The sequence below is a fragment of the Pristiophorus japonicus genome, chromosome 2 (assembly GCF_044704955.1).
Source record: "Pristiophorus japonicus isolate sPriJap1 chromosome 2, sPriJap1.hap1, whole genome shotgun sequence".
NCBI lineage: Eukaryota > Metazoa > Chordata > Chondrichthyes > Pristiophoridae > Pristiophorus > Pristiophorus japonicus.
The window spans coordinates 372,967,502-372,986,368 of NC_091978.1; the positions used below are offsets into that span (position 1 = coordinate 372,967,502).

Below are 18,867 nucleotides of genomic sequence, written 5' to 3' on the forward strand. Positions count from 1 at the left end.
CCAGTCTCTCTCTTTCTTTCTCTCTCTCTCCCTCAGCCACTCTCTCTCCAGTCTCTCTCACTCTCTCTCTCCCCCAGCCTCTCCCTCTCTCTCTCCCAGCCTCTCCCTCTCTCTCTCGCTCCCCCAGTCTCTCTCGCTCTTCCTCAGCCTCTCTCTCTCTCTCCCCCAGTCTCTCTCTCTCTCTCTCTCTCCCCCAGCCTCTCTCTCCCGTAGCTTCTCTCTCTCTCTCTCTCTCTTTCTCTCCCCCAGCCTTTCCCTCTCTCTCTCTCTCTCTCTCTCTCTCTCCCCCAGTCTCTCTCCCTCTCTCGGCCCCCCGCTGCTCAACAATTTTGACTTAAATTAAATGGCACTCTTGGCAAGGGTTCACCACATGACGGAGCGGCTGGGCCGTCCATCTCCCAAATATCAACAGCCGTTTGCATTTCCCTCGTTCCATCTGCTACCCGTTAATCCATCTCCGGGGAACTACTTCTCAAAGACTCTGTGTAGGGAAAGGAGGCCTGCTTCTCAGCACCAAGTGGATGGAATGATTCAGGGCAGGTGGGGCGGAGCTTGACAGGGACCGGAGCCTGTCACATGTCTGTCAAAAAAAGTGCAGTACAAATAGTTACATTGATATATTTAAGGTGGAGATGGACAGATTTTTGAGCGATAAGGGAGTGAAGGGTTATGGGGAGCGGACGGGGAAGTGGAGCTGAGTCCATGATCAGATCAGCCATGATCGTATTGAATGGCGGAGCAGGCTCAAGGGGCCGAATGGCCGACTCCTGCTCCTATTTCTTATGTTCTTATCACCAGCCTCCTTTCCCTACACAGAGTCTTTGAGAAGTAGTTCCCCGGAGATGGATTAACGGGTAGCAGATGGAACTAGGGAAATGCAAACGGCTGTTGATATTTGGGAGATGGACGGCCCAGCCGCTCCGTCATGTGGTGAACCTTTGCCAAGAGTGCCATTTAATTAAAGTCAAAATTGTTGAGCAGGGATAATCTAATGGAAAATCCATGCCCCCATTTCAGCAGGCCATTGATAATCACTCCTGCTCGCCAGCCGTTCCATCAGTTCAGGTTCTCGGTGTTCTGCCAAGTGCCCGGGCTGATGTATTATATCTAATGTGTCCAGCACGGCTGCTCGAGAACTTTGTCAAAACAGAGAAACACAGATTGGCCAGAAAAACCTTCAATGTGACAGTGCATCTTCATCCCTCGCTCACTCACCGAGTACACCACACTGACTGTATTGGCCAAGCAACGTGGTGACCTGGCGCTGCTCTTTCACGCACTGCGTGACCTCGTAAGTCCCCAAAACGGCGGGCTCGATGCGTGAGACCATAAACGTGCTGGCCGCCATATTCATAGAATCATATAAATTTACGGCACAGAAGGAGGCCATTCGGCCCATCGAGTCCACGTCGGCCAACACAGAGCTACCCAGCCTAATCCCACTTTCCTGTTCTTGGTCCGTAGCCCTGTAGGTTACAGCACTTCAAGTGCACATCCAAGTACTTTTAAAAATCCATATACACTACATCAAACGCACTGCCCTCATCGACCCTCCTTGTTACCTCCTCCAAAAAATCAAATCACGACCTTCCCTTAACAAATCCATGCTGACAGTCCTTGATTAATCTGTGTCTTTCTAAATGAAGATTTATCCTGACCCTCAGGATTTTTTCAATAATTTTCCCACCACCGAAGTTGGGCTGACTGGCCTGTAATTACTCGGTCTATCCCTTTCTCCCTTTTCAAACAAGGGTACAATGTTAGCAGTCCGCCGGCATTTTGGTAAGGCCCTGCCCCACCTGAAGCAGGGGTTGCACATTCAATACCAGGCCTAACACCTGCTTCAAGTCCCCACTCCGCTGCTTTGCCCCAAGGGAGCCGGGACAATGGCAGGAGCCCAGCCCGAAGCGTCACCTCACAACAAAGTTAAGTTGGCAACGCTGCTCCCAATCCCACATTAAAGGACCCTCCCAATCACCACTGCTCCGTTCCAGATCCCCGACCCCTGACCTCTGACCTCCCGACCCCCTGGCCCCCGACCCTCAACCTTCCGACCACCCGACCTCCCAGCCCCCTGGCCCCCAACCCTCGACCTTCCAACCTTCCGACCTCCCAGCCCCCTGGCCCCCAACCCTCGACCTTCCGACCTCCTGGCCCCTGACCTACCGGCCCCTAATCTCCTGGCCCCTTGGCCCCCGACTTACCGGCTCCCAACCCCCGACCTCCCGGCCCCCTGACTCCTAACTTCCGACCTCCTGGCCCCCTGACTCCCAACCTCTGACCTCCCGGCCACCTGACTCCTGACCTCCGATCTCCCAGCCCCCTGACCTCCGACCTCCCGGCCCCCTGGCCCCCGACCCTCGACCTTCCGTCCTTCCGACCTCCCGACCCTCGACCTTCCGACCTTTCGACCTCCCAGCCCCCTGGCCCCCAACCCTCGACCTTCCGACCTCCTGGCCCGCTGGCCCCTGACCTACCGGCCCCCAACCTCCCAAACTCCTGGCCCCTTGGCCCCCGACTTCCCGGCTCCCAAACTCCCAACCCCCGACCTCCCGGCCCCCTGACTCCTGACCTCCCGAGCTCTGCTCGGCCGACCTCCTGACCCCTGACCCTGCGGCCCGCTGCCCTGCCCCCACGAGGCCCGTGATTTCCCTCCCTGGTGCCATCACTTATCTGTGAGCCGCGAAGGCGCGAGCAAATCGATTCGCCCAACCATCGGCGGCTGTGCCTTCAGCTTCCTGCACCCTAACTCTGGAATTCCCTCCTGTAATGTATTTGCTTCATAAAATTCATTACAACATATTGCTATTGCGAACTGGTTGGATTATTAACAAAAGTTTAACAATCACACTTCTTCTTAGGCTGTCCCTCGGAGTCAAGGAAGACTTACTTCCACGCTAAAAATGAGTTCTCGGGTGACTGAAGAGTCCAATGCGGGACCTACAGTCTCTGTCACAGGTGGGGCAGACAGTGGTTGAGGGACGGGAGGGTGGGACTGGTTTGCCGCACGCTCCTTCCGCTGCCTGCGCTTGGTTTCTGCATGCTCTCGGCGATGAGACTCGAGGTGCTCAGCGCCCTCCCGGATGCACTTCCTCCACTTAGGGCGGTCTTTGGCCAGGGATTCCCGGTGTCGGTGGGAATGTTACACTTTATCAAGGAGGCTTTGAGGGTGTCCTTGAAACGTTTCCTCTGCCCACCTTTGGCTCGCTTGCCGTGTTGGAGTTCCGAGTAGAGCGCTTGGTTTGGGAGTTTCGTATCGGGTATGCGAATAATGTGGCCCGCCCAGCAGAGCTGGTCGAGTGTGGTCAGTGCTTCGATGCTGGGGATGTTGACCTGAGCGAGAACACTGACGTTGGTGCGTCTGCCCTGCCGATGGATTTGCAGGATCTTGCGGAGGCAGTGTTGATGGTATTTCTCCAGCGATTTGAGGTGCCTGCTGTACATGGTCCACGTCTCTGAGCCATACAGGAGGGTAGGATATCACTACTGCCCTGTAGACCATGAGCTCGGTGCCAGGTTTGAGGTCCTGGTCTTCAAACACTCTCTTCCTCAGGTGATCAAAGGCTGCACTGGTACACTGGAGGCAGTGTTGGACCTCGTCGTCAATGTCTGCCCTTGCTGATAGTAGGCTCCCGAGGTATGGAAAGTGATCCACATTGTCCAGGGCCGCGCCGTGGATCTTGATGACTGGGGGGCAGTGCTGTATTTGCTGGGTCAGGTTGGTAGAGGACATTTGTCTTACAGATGTTTAGTGTAAGGGCCATGCACTCATACGCCTCGGTGAAGATGTTGACAATGGCTTGGAGTTCGGCCTCCGAGTGTGCGCAGACGCAGGCATCGTCCGCGTACTGTAGTTCAATGACGGAGGATGGGACGACCTTGGATCTAGCCTGGAGGCTGCAGAGGTTGAACAGTTTCCCGTTCTGTAGATTATCTCCACTCCAGCGAGGAGCTTGTTGAGGATGAGATGAAGCATTGCAGCAAGGAAGATCGAGAAGAGCGTTGGTGCGATGACACAGCCCTGCTTGACCCCTGTACGGACGTGGATTGGGTCTGTGGTGGATCTGTTGGTCAGGATCACAGCCTGCATGTCATCATGGAGCAGGCAGAGGATTGTGACGAACTTTTGAGGGCAGCCGAATTTGAGGAGGACGCTCCATAGTCAGTGTCGAAGGCCTTTGTGAGGTCAATGAAGGCCATGTACAAGGGTTGGTGTTGTTCCCTGCATTTCTCTTGTAGTTGTCGCGCGGTGAAGATCATGTCCACTGCGCCCCTTAGTGGACGGAATCTGCATTGCGACACTGGGAGGAGCTCTTCAGCCACAAGGAGAAGGCGATTGAGGAGGATTCTTGCGATGATTTTCCCTGTGGCCGACAGCAGGGAAACTCCTCTGTAGTTACCGCAATTGGGCTTGTTGCCTTTCTTGAAGATGGTGACGCTTACCTCGTCTCGATGAGAGAAATGAGATTCTGTATTCGCACCAGTAGTGTTTCTCCGCCATGTTTTAGTGCTTTGGCAGGGATTCCATCTGCTCCTGAGGCCTTGTTGTTCTTCAATCACACGACACGTTAACAGTTCATTCACCAGGCTCACAACTGCATACCTCATCGTGGATTATCGAGACCCAACGGACTGGGGTTTTATTGAGTCTTGTGAACATCACGTGACAGCTAAGCCACTCACAAAGCAACAGCTCTACAAACCTATGAGCATATTCACTGGTGCATATTGTACACCTCCCTAAACCTCTCCGCCTCTCTCCTCCTTTAAGATGCTCCTTAAAACCGACCTCTTTGACCAAGCTTTTGGTCACCTGTCACAATATCTCCTTCTGTGGGCCAGTGTCAACTTGTGTCTGATAATCGCTTCTTTGAAATGCTTGGGATGTTTTAGTGATGCTGTATTATTGTTGTTGTAATCCAGGTGTTTACCTAAATTCCAAAAACTCATTGAATGGTGGAACAGGCTCGAGGGGCTGAATGGCCTCCTCGTGTTCCTCTGATCCTAACCCTAATTGCTTCTGCAGTGGCAATCTCAATTTCTGTCGCACTTGCACATGATACGAAGGTTGAAGCTCATCACACCATCCTTTCTACCTGCTGACCCCATCACCTGTACGCAGTAGCTGATATAACAAGGTTTATGGAGCGAGCTTCATGGAGAAGGCTTTTCCTTGACAGCCAGCACACATTGTACAAATTATATTGTGCCCTCAAATATTTCTGATGTCAATTTTGTGATGAGCATTTTCTGCAGCTTATAACAGGTCCTGAGGCTAAAAAAATAAATGTTTCATTTCAAATGATAAACTGTGTGCAGGAAAAATCCTTCCGTCCATGAGTTTCAATTATTTTCCTGGACCATACATCATTTCCACAGCTGATATCCAAAAATAATGGATGGATAACCTCAAAAAACAAAGAATTTTGAGTAAAACTTTCCCTATAGCAATTCTATGAAACTTCTCTGTACTTTTCCTCAAACTATCTCAGCAAATAGTCCCAGCGGCACTCCCTCAGTACCCACAATCTGCTGACACTCTAAGGAGAACAATGCCAGACTCTCTAATCTCTCCACATAACTGTAGTCCCGTATCCCTGATACCATTCTAACACAGAATTTACAACTTTGTTGAATTTGGTCGATTAGCGTGGGCTGTGAAGAGAACCTTAGGGCAGTTGAGGTAGATTGTTGAAGAGTTTCAGAAATAATGAGCTGATATCTGAATATGATTGGAGGTGTGGAGGAGTGACAGTGTTAACCAACGTTAGGTACAAGTCGCACTGCCTCTGCTGGAGACGTTACTGGCTAATAATTATGACAGTTTCTGAAGGGAACGGGAGCTTTGAGTGCTGTGGGCTGCATTTGAGAGTTGTTAGTTAAATTAACTGTCGCACAATCGCTCTGCAGTTGCCTGGAAAAGACAGCTTGGAAATATACTCGTGATACCTGCTTCATTTGCAACTCTACAGGAACCCGAACCGTGATCATCTGTTTAACTTGGTCACTTGATGTTAACAGTAAACAACAGTTTATTGTAACCACAGGTCAGCATCAGCCGTGTGCTCAGTGGACAGCACTCTCGCCTTTTGAGTCAGAAGGTTCTGGGTTCAAGTCCCAGTCCAGACACTTGAGTGCAAATATCTAGGCTGACACTCCCAGTGCAATACTGAGGGAGTGCCGCACTGTTGGAGGGGCAGTACTGAGGGAGTGCCGCACTGTTGGAGGGGCAGTACTGAGGGAGTGCCGCACTGTCGGAGGGGCAGTACTGAGGGAGTGCTGCACTGTCGGAGGGGCAGTATGAGGGAGTGCTGCACTGTCGGAGGGGCAGTACTGAGGGAGCGCCGCACTGTCGGAGGGACAGTACTGAGGGAGCGCCGCACTGTCGGAGGGGCAGTACTGAGGGAGCGCCGCACTGTCGGAGGGGCAGTACTGAGGGAGCGCCACACAGCAGTCGGAGGGGCAGTACTGAGGGAGCGCCGTACTGTCGGAGGGGCAGTACTGAGGGAGCGCCGCACTGTCGGAGCTGCCATCTTTTGGATGACATGTTAAACCGAGGCCCTATCTGCTCTCAGGTGACTATTTCGAAGAAGAGCAGGGGAGTTATCCCCGGTGTCCTGGGGCCAATATTTATCCCTCAAATAACATCAATTAAAAAAAAACAGATTATCTGGTCATTATCACGTTGCTGTGTGTGGGAGCTTGCTGTGCGCAAATTGGCTGCCACTTTTCCCACATTACAACAGTGACTACACTCCAAAAGTACTTCATTGGCTGTAAAGTGTTTTGGGACATCCGGTGGTCGTGAAAGGCATAATAGAAATGCAAGTCTTCCTTTTTTCTTTTATTGACCATGAAAGCTGAGCTGGGGTTGAGAGGAGCAGGGCCAGTAGTCGACACAAGGGTCAATGTTGCTCCACCAATGAGGGCCATGGGGGGGGCCAACCCAGGAAAGGAATAGAGGTCATAAGGATCAGGACCAATTCTGGACTTGTCTAACTTCGCATGCCTCAGTCAGATCCGTCATGTATTCAACCAGCATTGTAACCCATGTATAAACTGACCTAAGTTGTACACCGTGAGAACAATGACCACTAGGTGGGAGACACTCCTAACCTGGACCTTCAGGTATAAAAGGGGAAGCTCCACCCACCTTCATCACTTGAGTGCTAAGGAATAAAGGACAGGTCACAGACTGACCTTCTCTCAAGCATGGGCCTCGTGTGCATTTATACTGTATAGTAAGGACGTATCAATGGCGACAAGAAACTGGGATTTAAACCACGCGAGCATGGCCACGAGCAGAACAGACAAGAGGTACTGTGTTAAGGAATGGTTGGGACAGAGATTCAACATTGTTAAAGCAGCACACAGTTCTCCAGGCAGACAAGGGCAGTCAGGCATGCCCCAACATGTAGTCGAACCCAGAGGGGGAGTTCGACACAGACAATGGCAAGCTGAACAGCGATTCACGCCATTGCAAGGGATAATGCGGCCAGTAATGGGGCCATCAACACCTGTTAATGGTGCACTCAAGGACAATAACAGGGGCAGTCAGGGACGATCGACCGGCAAGGGACCTTTTGTTTCAAACAGCAGCTCATGTTGGAGGCGTGGAGGCACATATTCAGCCGGAGTTTGCAGAGATGAGCAAAATACCTGCAGAAATTGCAGAAATGGACACTGGGGGAAATCACTGGAAGCTGAAGTTCAGCTTCATGTGGAGCACGTATACAGTTCATACACCAGGACGCCACCAATAATGATGAAAGTGCTCCTCAATGGCATCCCAGTATCAATGGAGTTAGACATGGGGGCCAGTCAGTCCCTGATGGGTATCAAACAGTTCGAAAAGTTGTGGGCATCCAAGGCCAGGAGGCCAAAATTATCGGCGATTATCGCAGATCATTCCGGTGCTAGGCAGCGCCACTGTAGTCGTGACCCACAAAGATTCGGAGAACAGGTTGCCACTCTGGATTGTCCCAGGGGACGGTCCCGCACTACTGGGGAGGAGTTGGCTTGCTGTCATGAACTGGAAATGGGGCGATGTCAATGCAATTTCCTCTGTGGAGTGAGTATCATGCTCACAGGTCCTGGACAAATTTGACTCATTATTTCAACCCGGCATTGGCACTTTCATGGGGGCCAAGGTAGTGATTCACATAAACCCGGACGCCAGACCAGTACACCACAAGGCCAGAGCGGTGCCGTACGTGATGCGGGAAAAGATAGAAGGCGAATTGGACCGCCTGTTGAGGGAAGGCATCATCTCGCCAGTCGAATTCAGTGACTGGGCGAGCCCAATTGTGCCGGTGCTCAAGGGGGATGGGTTGGTCAGGATATGTGGCGATTACAAGGCCACCATCAATCGGGTGTCACTCCAAGACCAGTACCCGCTACCGAAAGCGGAGGACCTCTGCGACGCTATCCGCTGGCAAACTTTTTTCAAAATTAGACCTGACCTCAGCTTACATGACCCAGGAGCTGGCAAGTGAGTCGAAGAAGCTGACCACTATCACGACACACAAGGGGTTGTTTGAGTACAACAGATGTCCATTCGGGATTCGCTCGGCCGCCGCGATCTTCCAACGAAATATGGAAAGCCTCCTCAAGTCGATTCCAGGAACGGTGGTTTTTCAGGACGACATCCTCATCACGGGTTACGATACTGAAGAACACCTCCACAATCTGGAGGAGGTGCTACGCAGACTGGACCGGGTAGGTCTGCGACTGAAAAAGGCGAAGTGCGTCTTCCTAGCTCCAGAGGTGGAATTCCTGGGGATGAGGGTAGCAGCAGACGGGATCAGCCTTACTGCATCCAAGACGGAAGCGATCCAGAGAGCGCCCAGACCCCGTAACACGACGGAGCTGCGTTCGTTCCTGGGGCTCCTGAACTATTTTGGTAACTTTCTTCCCAAATTGAGCACGCTGCTAGAGCCGCTACACGTGCTCCTACGCAAAGGTCGCGAATGGGTCTGGGGGGACAGCCAGGAAAGGGCTTTTAATAGAGCACGCAATTTGTTATGTTCCAACAATCTGTTAACGCTATATGACCCATGTAAGAAACTTGTGTTAACGTGCGATGCGTCGTCTTATGGTGTCGGGTGTGTGTTGCAGCATGTCAATGCCAAGGGTCAGTTACAGCCGGTAGCTTATGCCTCCAGGAGTCTGTCCCAGACAGAAAGGGGCTACGGGATGGTAGAAAAGGAGGCGCTCGCATGTGTATATGCGGTAAAGAAAATGCACCAGTACCTGTTTGGCAGAAAATTTGAGCTGGAGACAGATCACAAACTCCTAACGTCCCTTTTGGCCGACAACAAGGCCATAAATGCAAACGCATCGGCCCGCATACAGAGGTGGGCACTCACGTTAGCTGCCTATGACTACACAATTCGACACAGACCGGGCACTGAAAACTGCGCCGATGCACTCAGCAGGCTCCCACTAGCCACCACTGAGGGGGCTACCGAGCATGGTGCTGAGATGGTCATGGCTGTTGAAGCTTTCGGAAGCGAAGGCTCACCCGTGACAGCCCGTCAGATTAAAGTCTGGACAAATAGAGACCCGCTATTGTCTCTAGTCAAGAAATATGTCCTGAATGGGGACTGGGCAGCCACGTACAGGGCATGCCCTGAGAAATTTAAACCATGAATTTAAACCAAAAAGGATGAACTCTCGATTCAGGCCGATTGCCTACTGTGGGGAAACCACGTAGTCATGCCCCAGATGGGCAGAGAGGTGTTCATCAGAGAACTCCACAATGGGCACCCGGGCATTGTCACGATGAAGGCAATTGCCAGGTCACATGTTTGGTGGCCAGGGATAGACGCAGATCTGGAACTTTGTGTTCGCAGGTGCAACACGTGTGCCCAGCTGGGCCATGCGCCCAGGGAAGCCCCCCTTAGCCCCTGGCCATGGCCCGTCAAGCCTTGGTCACGCATCCATGTGGACTACGCAGGTCCTTTCATGGGGAAAATGTTTTTGGTTGTAGTAGACGCCTACTCCAAATGGATTGAATGTGACATTTTAAATTCAAGTACATCCTCTGCCACGGTAGAAAGTCTACGGGCAATGTTCGCCGCCCACGGTCTACCGGACATCTTGGTCAGCGACAATGGCCCGTGCTTCACAAGCACTGAATTCCAGGACTTCATGTCAGGCAATGGAATTAACCATGTTAGAATGGCACCGTTCAAGCCGGCCTCAAACGGCCAGGCAGAACGAGCAGTGCAGATAATCAGCAGGGGATGCTCAGATTCCAAGGGGGTTCCCTACAAACCCGCTTATCACGCCTCCTGTTGGCCTATAGATCCCGACCACACTCGCTCACAGGGGTTCCACCCGCAGAGCTACTAATGAAAAGGACGCTCAAAACCCGATTATCCCTTATACACCCCACCATGAAAGAAAGAGCAGGCGCCAGTCACAATATCACTACCATGACAGGAATGCGAGGGCGCAATGTATTGATGTAAATGATCCTGTTTTTGTCCTCAACTACGCTGCAGGGCCCAAATGGCTCGCAGGCACTGTGGTTGCCAAAGAGGGAAATAGGATTCTGGTAGTTAAACTTACCAATGGACAAATCTGCCGCAAACACGTGGATCAAACAAAAAGGAGGTTCAGCAACCCCATAGAAGAAGCAGAGGAAGAACACGATATAGAGTTCACTCCACCACAGGTGACCGAACACCAGAACCAAAGGGAGGAGAGCCCAGTTACTGTGGGCAGTCCGGACAGGCCTGAGGCACTGCAAACAGCAGACACTCAGGCCAGCGCCCAACAACCGGAGCCCCAACTCAGGCGCTCTACAAGGGAGCGTAAACCACCAGAGAGACTTAACCTGTGATCCCAATAAGACTTTGGGGGGGGAGGTGATGTCATGTATTCAACCAGCATTGTAACCCATGTATAAACTGACCTAAGTTGTACACCGTGAGAACACTGACCACTAGGTGGGAGACACTCCTAACCTGGACCTTCAGGTATAAAAGGGGAAGCTCCACCCACCTTCATCACTTGAGTGCTAAGGAATAAAGGACAGGTCACAGACTGACCTTCTCTCAAGCATGGGCCTGGTGTGCATTTATACTGTGTAGTAAGGACGTATCAAGATCCATCTGAGTTTAGTCTTACGATCTATTCCTCATCGCTGTAACTTCCAATCTCTCGGTCCGTTTCCAGCGGTTACCTCAGACAGATCAGCACTCTGTCATTTCACCTGGGGAGGGTGGCCCCCAGGATTTCTCAGCCACACTCTCACAACAGTGAGGATCAGGAGGAGCCCATTCAGCCTCTCAAGCCTGTGCCGCCATTCAAACCCAACGGGGAATTCAGGAGAAACTTCTTCCCCCGGAGAGGGGTGAGAATGTGGAACTCGCTGCCACAGGGAGGGGTTGAGGTGAATAGTATCGATGTATTTAAGGGGAGGCTGGATAAACACATGGGGGAGAAGGGAATAGAGGGTTATGCTGATAGGGTGAGATGAAGAGGGGTGTGGACAGAGTAGATCGAGAGACACTGTTCCCATTGGTGGAAAGGTGGAGAACCAGAGGACACAGATTTAAGGCGATTGGCAGAAGAACCAAAGGCGACACGAGGAAAAATGTTTTTATGCAGCGAGTAGTTAGGATCTGGAATGTGGGGCCTGAGAGGGTGGTGGAGGCAGACTCAATTGCGGCTTTTGTTATGTCTTTAATACCCTGATGAATGACTCCACGAGGTCTAGTATTGTACTTGAGCTGTTGTGACCTTAGTCCCATTTATTGTAACTCCAGAGTGAGGCACAAGCATGGTGGGCAGCCTTTTATACTGGACCCTGCACACCTTTACAGGTGACCCTCAGGTCTCCCACCGTAGTGCCCTCTGGTGGCACACCCTGTGTGACTATACAGTTAGTATACATGGTCTACATACAGGACAGCTTTCAAAAGGGAGTTGGATAAATAGCTGAAGGAGAAACAGTTGTGGGTCTACGGGGAAAGGGCGGGGGAGTGGGATTGGCAGAGAGCCGGCACGGGCTCGACGGGCGAATGGCCTCCTTCCGTGCTGTAACCGTTCTGTGATTCTGTGAGGGGTGGGAGGGAGCTGGCATGGAACCTAAACACCGGCACCCACCTGTTGGGCCGAATGGCCTGTTCCTGCGCAGTCGTCTTCTTACGCAGTCCCTTGGAGTCGAGGATGACTCAAAGGGTGGAAGTGCCTGTGTGTGGATTTTTTAACCGTGGGATGGCCGTTGCACACCAGCCACCACACGGGCCTGACGGAGCAAGGCCTCAGTCCAGTGGCAAGGGAGTTGGAGGTGATTGCATGGTGTGCGTGACTCTGTGTGCAGTGGTTCTGACAGCGTGCCTGTGTGAGTCCAGTAAATATACTGTCAGTGTTTGGAAAGCAAGTGAATGATCTATAAAACATGCCCTCTCCACGGTCTGCAATATAAACCACTGTTGGCCGACAGCAATATTTCTATCATCCAATTGTCAAATGGATAACAATATTATGACTCTTTCACAGATCATAAAAAGCCAACACATGATTTTTTCTTGCTATTCTGAATTATCAGGCTGCAGATCGGGGCTTTGCTGCAGTACATAACTCTCTCTCCCCGTCCGTTCCCTCATCCCCACCTCCCTCCCATGGAATATACACTCCCACACCCCTCCCCACCCATCGAGTATAACTCTCTCCCCCACCCAGCCCCTCCAACGCCCCCCCCCATCCACACCCAGCCTCTCCGCCCCCCCCCCCCCCCCATCATTGCCTGGCCGAGGGAGGGGACATTTACTGACATCATAAAATATGCAAATGAAAGCGACTGTGTGTGAAAGCAATTTTACTTTCTTCATTTATAATGTCAGTGTTAAAACTATTGAAATGGATACCTCATAAATTATTTAGTTCCTGCAATTTTGCAAGCTCCTTGTCATTCTTCATCATATCAATGGGAAGTAAGAGGATGAACAATGTGTGGGTACCTGGATTATCCGGTTACCAGGGCGACCGCAGTTTAAAGGGGAAGGGAAAGGGAGAGCAGAGATGTGCCGTGAAAGGCGTAGGCAGAATGAGATGTGTTCTTTCAGGTAATATCAAAAGTCTGTTGTTTCTTGTATTTCTTGCAGAACGCTGTGCTTGAATTCTCAATCAAAGGGGACTTGAAAACCTCTTTTTGTCGTACAGCAGAGTGCTGATGTTTGCAATTAGGGTTCTTTCAGATCTAAATTAGACAAAGCAGAGGCTCTGTGCAAATATTACAGAATTTAAAGGCATATTAACGCAGACACAATTATCTGCGTGAAAGGACAATAAGAATGATCGTCAGACCCGCAGTGTTGGTGACTTAAAACGAAAGCAGCTGCTGTGAAACGGTTATGAGGCAGCCAGGAAGGGGCCAAGCTGGGAGAGGGGAGGGGAGAGGGGGTGTTGAGGTACTGAGTCTGGATGGTCATGTCAGGAACACACTCCAGCCCCACTCTGAGCCTTAGCTGTCAATCACAGGTCAGTGCTGGGACAGAACCCACGCAGCCTGCTCTGCCGTGACTGGAAACAAATACTTAAAGGGATTCCACTGGGAAATCAATAGAGCTAGACTTATTTTTTTTATTATTATACAAGGGCCAATTTAACAAGTGTGGTTCTGGCAGTGGATGGGGATACGTGGAGAGCCAGGCCAGTGATTTCCTGATGGCTGCTCCCAGCGGGGCCGGTGCTTTGCCAAGAATGTGTATTTGTTAAAGCCGCCCTGGCTTTGGAAAGGAATTGTTTCGTGACATTTGCGGGAATCTTTCAGTTAAACGCTGCGTTGTACGAGTTCAGTCTGTACAGGTGGGGAGACTGGAGAAGCTAGGCTTGTTCTCCTCGGAGCAGAGAAGGTTAAGGGAGAGATTTGGTAGAGGCGTTTAAAATTACAAAAGGATTTTGATCGAGTAAATCAGGAGACACTGTTCCCAGGGGCAGGAGGGTCGGTAACCAGAGGGACACAGATTGACGATAATCGGCGATTGAGCCAGAGGGGGAGATGGGGAGAATGTTTTCACGCAGCGAGTTGTTGTGATCGGGAACGCGCTGCCTGAAAGGGCGGTGGGAGCAGATTCAATAGTGACTTTCAAACCGGGAATTGGATAAATACTGGAAAAGGCAAAAGTCACAGCACTGTGGGGAAGAGCGGGGGAGTGGGATCGATTGGATCGCTCTGTCACAGGCACGATAGGCCCAATGGCCTCCTCCTGTGCTGTATCATTCTCATCATCATCATAGGCAGTCCCTCGGAATTGAGGAAGACTTGCTTCCGCTCCCAACGTGAGTTCTTTGATGGCTGAACAGTCCGATACGAGAGCCACAGACCCTGTTACAGGTGGGACAGACACTTGTCAAGGGAAGGGGTGGGTGGGGCTGGTTTGCCGCGCGCTCCTTCCGCTGCCTGCTTTTGACCTCTTCACGCTCTCTGCGTTGAGACTCAAAGAACTCAACACCCTCCCGGACTCACTTTCTCCACCTCGGGTGGTCTGCGGCCAGGGTCTCCCAGGTGTCAGTGGTGATGTCACACTTTACCAGGGAGGCTTTGAGGGTGTCCATATAACGTTTCCACTGTCCTCCTTTGGATCGTTTACCATGAAGGAGCTCCGCATAAAGCATTTGCATCGGGAGTCTCGTATCTGGCATGTGAACTATGTGACCTGCCCATAGAAGCTGATCGAGTGTGGTCAGTGCTTCAATGCTGGGGAGGTTAGCCTGGTCGAGGACACTGATGTTGGTGCGTCTGTCCTCCCAGGAGATTTGCAGGATCTTGCAGAGACATCGTTGGTGATATATCTTGAGGTGCCTTCTATACATCATCTATGCCTCAGATCCATACAGGAGGGCGGGTATTACTACAGCCCTGCACCATGAGCTTGGTGGTAGATTTGAGGGCCTGGTCTTCAAACACTCTTTTCCTCAGGCGGCCGAAGGCTGCACTGGCGCACTGGGGGCGGTGTTGAATCTCTGCATCAATGTCTGCCTTTGTTTATAAGAGGCTCCTGAGAAATGGGAAATGGTCCACGTTTCTATGAAGTAAATAATAAGGGGGCAATTTTCCAAGTCACTGATCCCAGCGGGGAAACACATCCCTTGGCAACTCGAGTCAGAAATTCAGCAGCAAATGATCGGAATTCCTGACCTGAACTTCTGTCTCATCAAGCCCTACGTCACAGAACTAAAGGATAAAGTTTACTCCTGTTTATTACTCAGACTCCTCAATCCGTTTTCCTCAACCTATTTATACTGGCCACATGAATGGGCATTCCTGGTGATTTATTCTATCATTCAGCTACAACTCTGGGTGAAGATTGTCCTAATTTCCCATAGTACTTATCATTTCCTCATTATTAACTTGCTTCCCCCGATAGTTCAACCCTTCAATGTTACCGATTCCTTCCACAATCTTCAAAACATCAATTAGATCACCTGAAAGTCGCCTCTTTTCAACAGAAAACAAACACAAGTCGCTTAACTTAACTTAATTTATACCTGGAATCACATCTGTTGCCCCCTCTGTGCCCCCTGGAAAGTAATCATCGAAACGTTGGCGAAACACCCAGAGAGTGGTGACCCCGTGGAATCCTCTACCACAGGAAGTTGTTGAGGCCAGTTCACTGAATATATTCAAAAAGGAGTTAAATGTAGTCCTTACTACTAGGGGAATCAAGGGGTATGGTGAGAAAGCAGGAAGGGGGTACTGAAGTTGCATGTTCAGCCATGAACTCATTGAATGGCGGTGCAGGCTAGAAGGGCCGAATGGCCTACTCCTGCACCTATTTTCTATGTTTCTATGTTTCTATGAGAGTCTCCACATACTGCATCGCTTTCCTAGCCGGCCTCCCACCTTCAATCCTCCGTAATCTTCAGCTCATCCAAAATCCCGCTTCCCGAGTCCTAACTTACATCGAGTCCCGCTCACCCATCACCCCCTGTGCTCACTGCCCCGTGTCCTAACTCGCACCAAGTCCCGCTCACCCATCACCCCCTGTGCCCCGTGTCCTAACTTACATCGAGTCCCGCTCACCCATCACCCCCTGTGCTCACTGCCCCATGTCCTAACTCGCACCCAGTCCCGCTCACCCATCACCCCCTGTGCTCGCTGCCCCGTGTCCTAACTCGCACCCAGTCCCGCTCACCCATCACCCCCTGTGCTCGCTGCCCCGTGTCCTAACTCGCACCCAGTCCCGCTCACCCATCACCCCCTGTGCTCACTGCCCCATGTCCTAACTCGCACCAAGTCCCACTCACCCATCACCCTCTGTGCACGCTGCCCCGTGTCCTAACTCGCACCGAGTCCCACTCACCCATCACCCTCTGTGCTCACTGGCCCGTGTCTTAACTCGCACCGAGTCACGCTCACCCATCACCCTCTGTGCTCACTGGCCCGTGTCTTAACTCGCACCGAGTCCCACTCACCCATCACCCTCTGTGCTCACTGGCCCGTGTCCTAACTCGCACCGAGTCCCACTCACCCATCACCCCCTGTGCTCACTGCCCCGTGTCCCAACTCGCACCAAGTCCCGCTCACCCATCACCCCCTGTGCTCGCTGCCCCGTGTCCTAACTCACACCCAGTCCCGCCCACCATCACCCCCTGTGCTCACTGACCTACATTGGCTTCCGGTCCAGCAACGCCTCAATTTTAAAATTCTCATCCTTGTTTTCCAATCCCTCCATGGCCGAGTTAGGACACGGGGCGCGAGCACAGGCGGTGATGGGTGAGCGGGACTCGGTGCGAGTTAAGACACGGGTCAGTGAGCACAGGGGGTGATGGGTGAGCGGGACTGGGTGTGAGTTAGGACACGGGGCAGCGAGCACAGGGGGTGATGGGTGAGCGGGACTCGGTGCGAGTTAGGACACGGGGCAGTGAGCACAGGGGGTGATGAGTGAGCGGAACTTGGTGTGAGTTAGGACACAGGTCAGCGAGCACAGGGGGTGATGAGTGAGCGGGACTTGGTGCGAGTTGGGACACGGGTCAGCGAGCACAGGGGGTGATGGGTGAGCGGGACTTGGTGCGAGTCAGGACACGGGGCAGTGAGCACAGGGGGTGATGGGTGAGCGGGACTTGGTGCGAGTCAGGACATGGGGCAGCAGAGTTTTGGATCACCTCTAGTTTACATAGGGTAGAATGTGGGAGGCCAGCCAGGAGTGCGTTGGAATAGTCAAGTCTAGAGGTAACATAGGCATGGATGAGGGTTTCAGCAGCGGATGAGCTGAGGCATGGGCAGAGACAGGCGATGTTACAGAGGTGGAACAATAGCTCATGTTTATTTTCAGATCAGACAATGGACTTCACACGTATAACATCAACAGATATAATTACTGGAGTTTAATACCCGACATGGGCTCGATGGGCTAAATGCCCTCCTTCTGTGTAAATGGGAATCATCATCGGCTGCCAAGTGACAGGAAAGAAATAGGGGCCACGTTTATAATCTGAAATTGTTGAATTCGATGTTGAGTCCCGAAGGCTGTAAAGTGCCTAAACGAAAGATGAGGCGCTGTACCTCGAGTTTGCATTGAGCTTCATTGGAACAGTGTAGGAGGCCGAGGATGGAGAGGTCAGAGTGGGAGTGGAGTGGGGAATTAAAGTGACAGGCCACCGGAGGCTCGGGGTCACGCTTACGGACTGAACGGAGGTGTTCCGCAAAGCGGACACCCAATCTCGAGTCTCGTCGCCGAGAGCATGCAGAAACCAAGCGCAGGCAGCGGAAGGAGCGTGCAGCAAACCTGTCCCACCCTCCCCTTCCCTCAACCACTATCTGTCCCACCTGTGACAGGGACTGTGGTTCTCATATTGGACTGTTCAGCCACCTAAGGACTCATTCTAAGAGTGGAAGCAAGTCTTCTTCGATTCCGAGGGACTGCCTATGATGAAAATGGTCTCCCCAATGTAGAGGAGACCACATTGTGAGCAGCGAACACAGTATACTACATTGCAAGAAGTACAAGTAAATCGCTGTTTCACCTATGAGGAGTATTTGGGGCCCTGGACAGTGGGAAGGGAGGAGTTAAAAGGGCAGGTGTTACATCGCCTGCACTTGCACAGGAAGGTGCCGTGGGAAGGGAAGGGGGTGCTGGGGGTAACTGTGGAATGGACCAGGGGGTCACAGAGGGAGCGGTCCCTTGGGAACGCTGAGAGGGGAGGGGAGGGGAAGATGTGATTGGTACAATCCTTCTGTTTGCTTTTACATAGGTGTCAACGAAGAGGTCAGAGAATCAGTGGCAGGAAACGCTGCGGGGTGATTCTGGTGTTCATCAGCAAGAGAAAGAGGAAGGCATCTATGAAATGATGGCACAGATTGACAGCTGTAAGTACCATTGGAATATGGGAAGCTGAAGCACCCTGCAGGACCCTAAAATAACCCCCTCCCTCAAATATCTGTCCAATTCTCCCTGAGGTTTCCCACTGTCTCTGCTGCCACTGCCTCCCCAGACAGTCCTTCCGTACATATACCACCCTCTGTACAAACAAGTTGAACATAAATTGTCAGTACACCTTCCCTCTTCTACGCCTTTTCCAACATAACCAAGTGCAGACACTCCAAGTAATCCATTGTTTGTAAAGCTATTGGGCTGTCCCAAGGGCATGACAGGCGCTATCTAAATGCAATTTCTTTCTTTTTATAAGGTTGAGCCGATCTCCCCTGGTTCTGCAGTTATTAATTAATCTACAATCTATTGTTGATGGGTCGCTGTTAGGCTGCAGTCTGGGTTTCTCACTGTAACCTCCCCCATCTTTATGATACAGAATTGCACAGAATGTACGGCACAGACACAGGCCACTGGGCGCCACCGCTCCGTGCCGGGGTTTATGTCCCACCGCTCCGTGCCGGGGTTTATGTCCCACCGC

The 18,867-nt window shown here is 51.8% G+C and overlaps 1 protein-coding gene across 1 annotated transcript in view; it reads left to right on the forward strand.

Moving 5' to 3' along the window:
* Nucleotides 1–18,867, forward strand: part of LOC139250906 (B-cell scaffold protein with ankyrin repeats-like) — a 310,021-nt gene that overhangs the window by 250,593 nt on the left and 40,561 nt on the right. Inside the window, exon 9 of the mRNA XM_070873141.1 lies at nucleotides 18,211–18,325. Within this exon, the coding sequence (XP_070729242.1) occupies nucleotides 18,211–18,325 (115 nt within the window). The remainder of the gene's footprint in view (nucleotides 1–18,210; nucleotides 18,326–18,867) is intronic.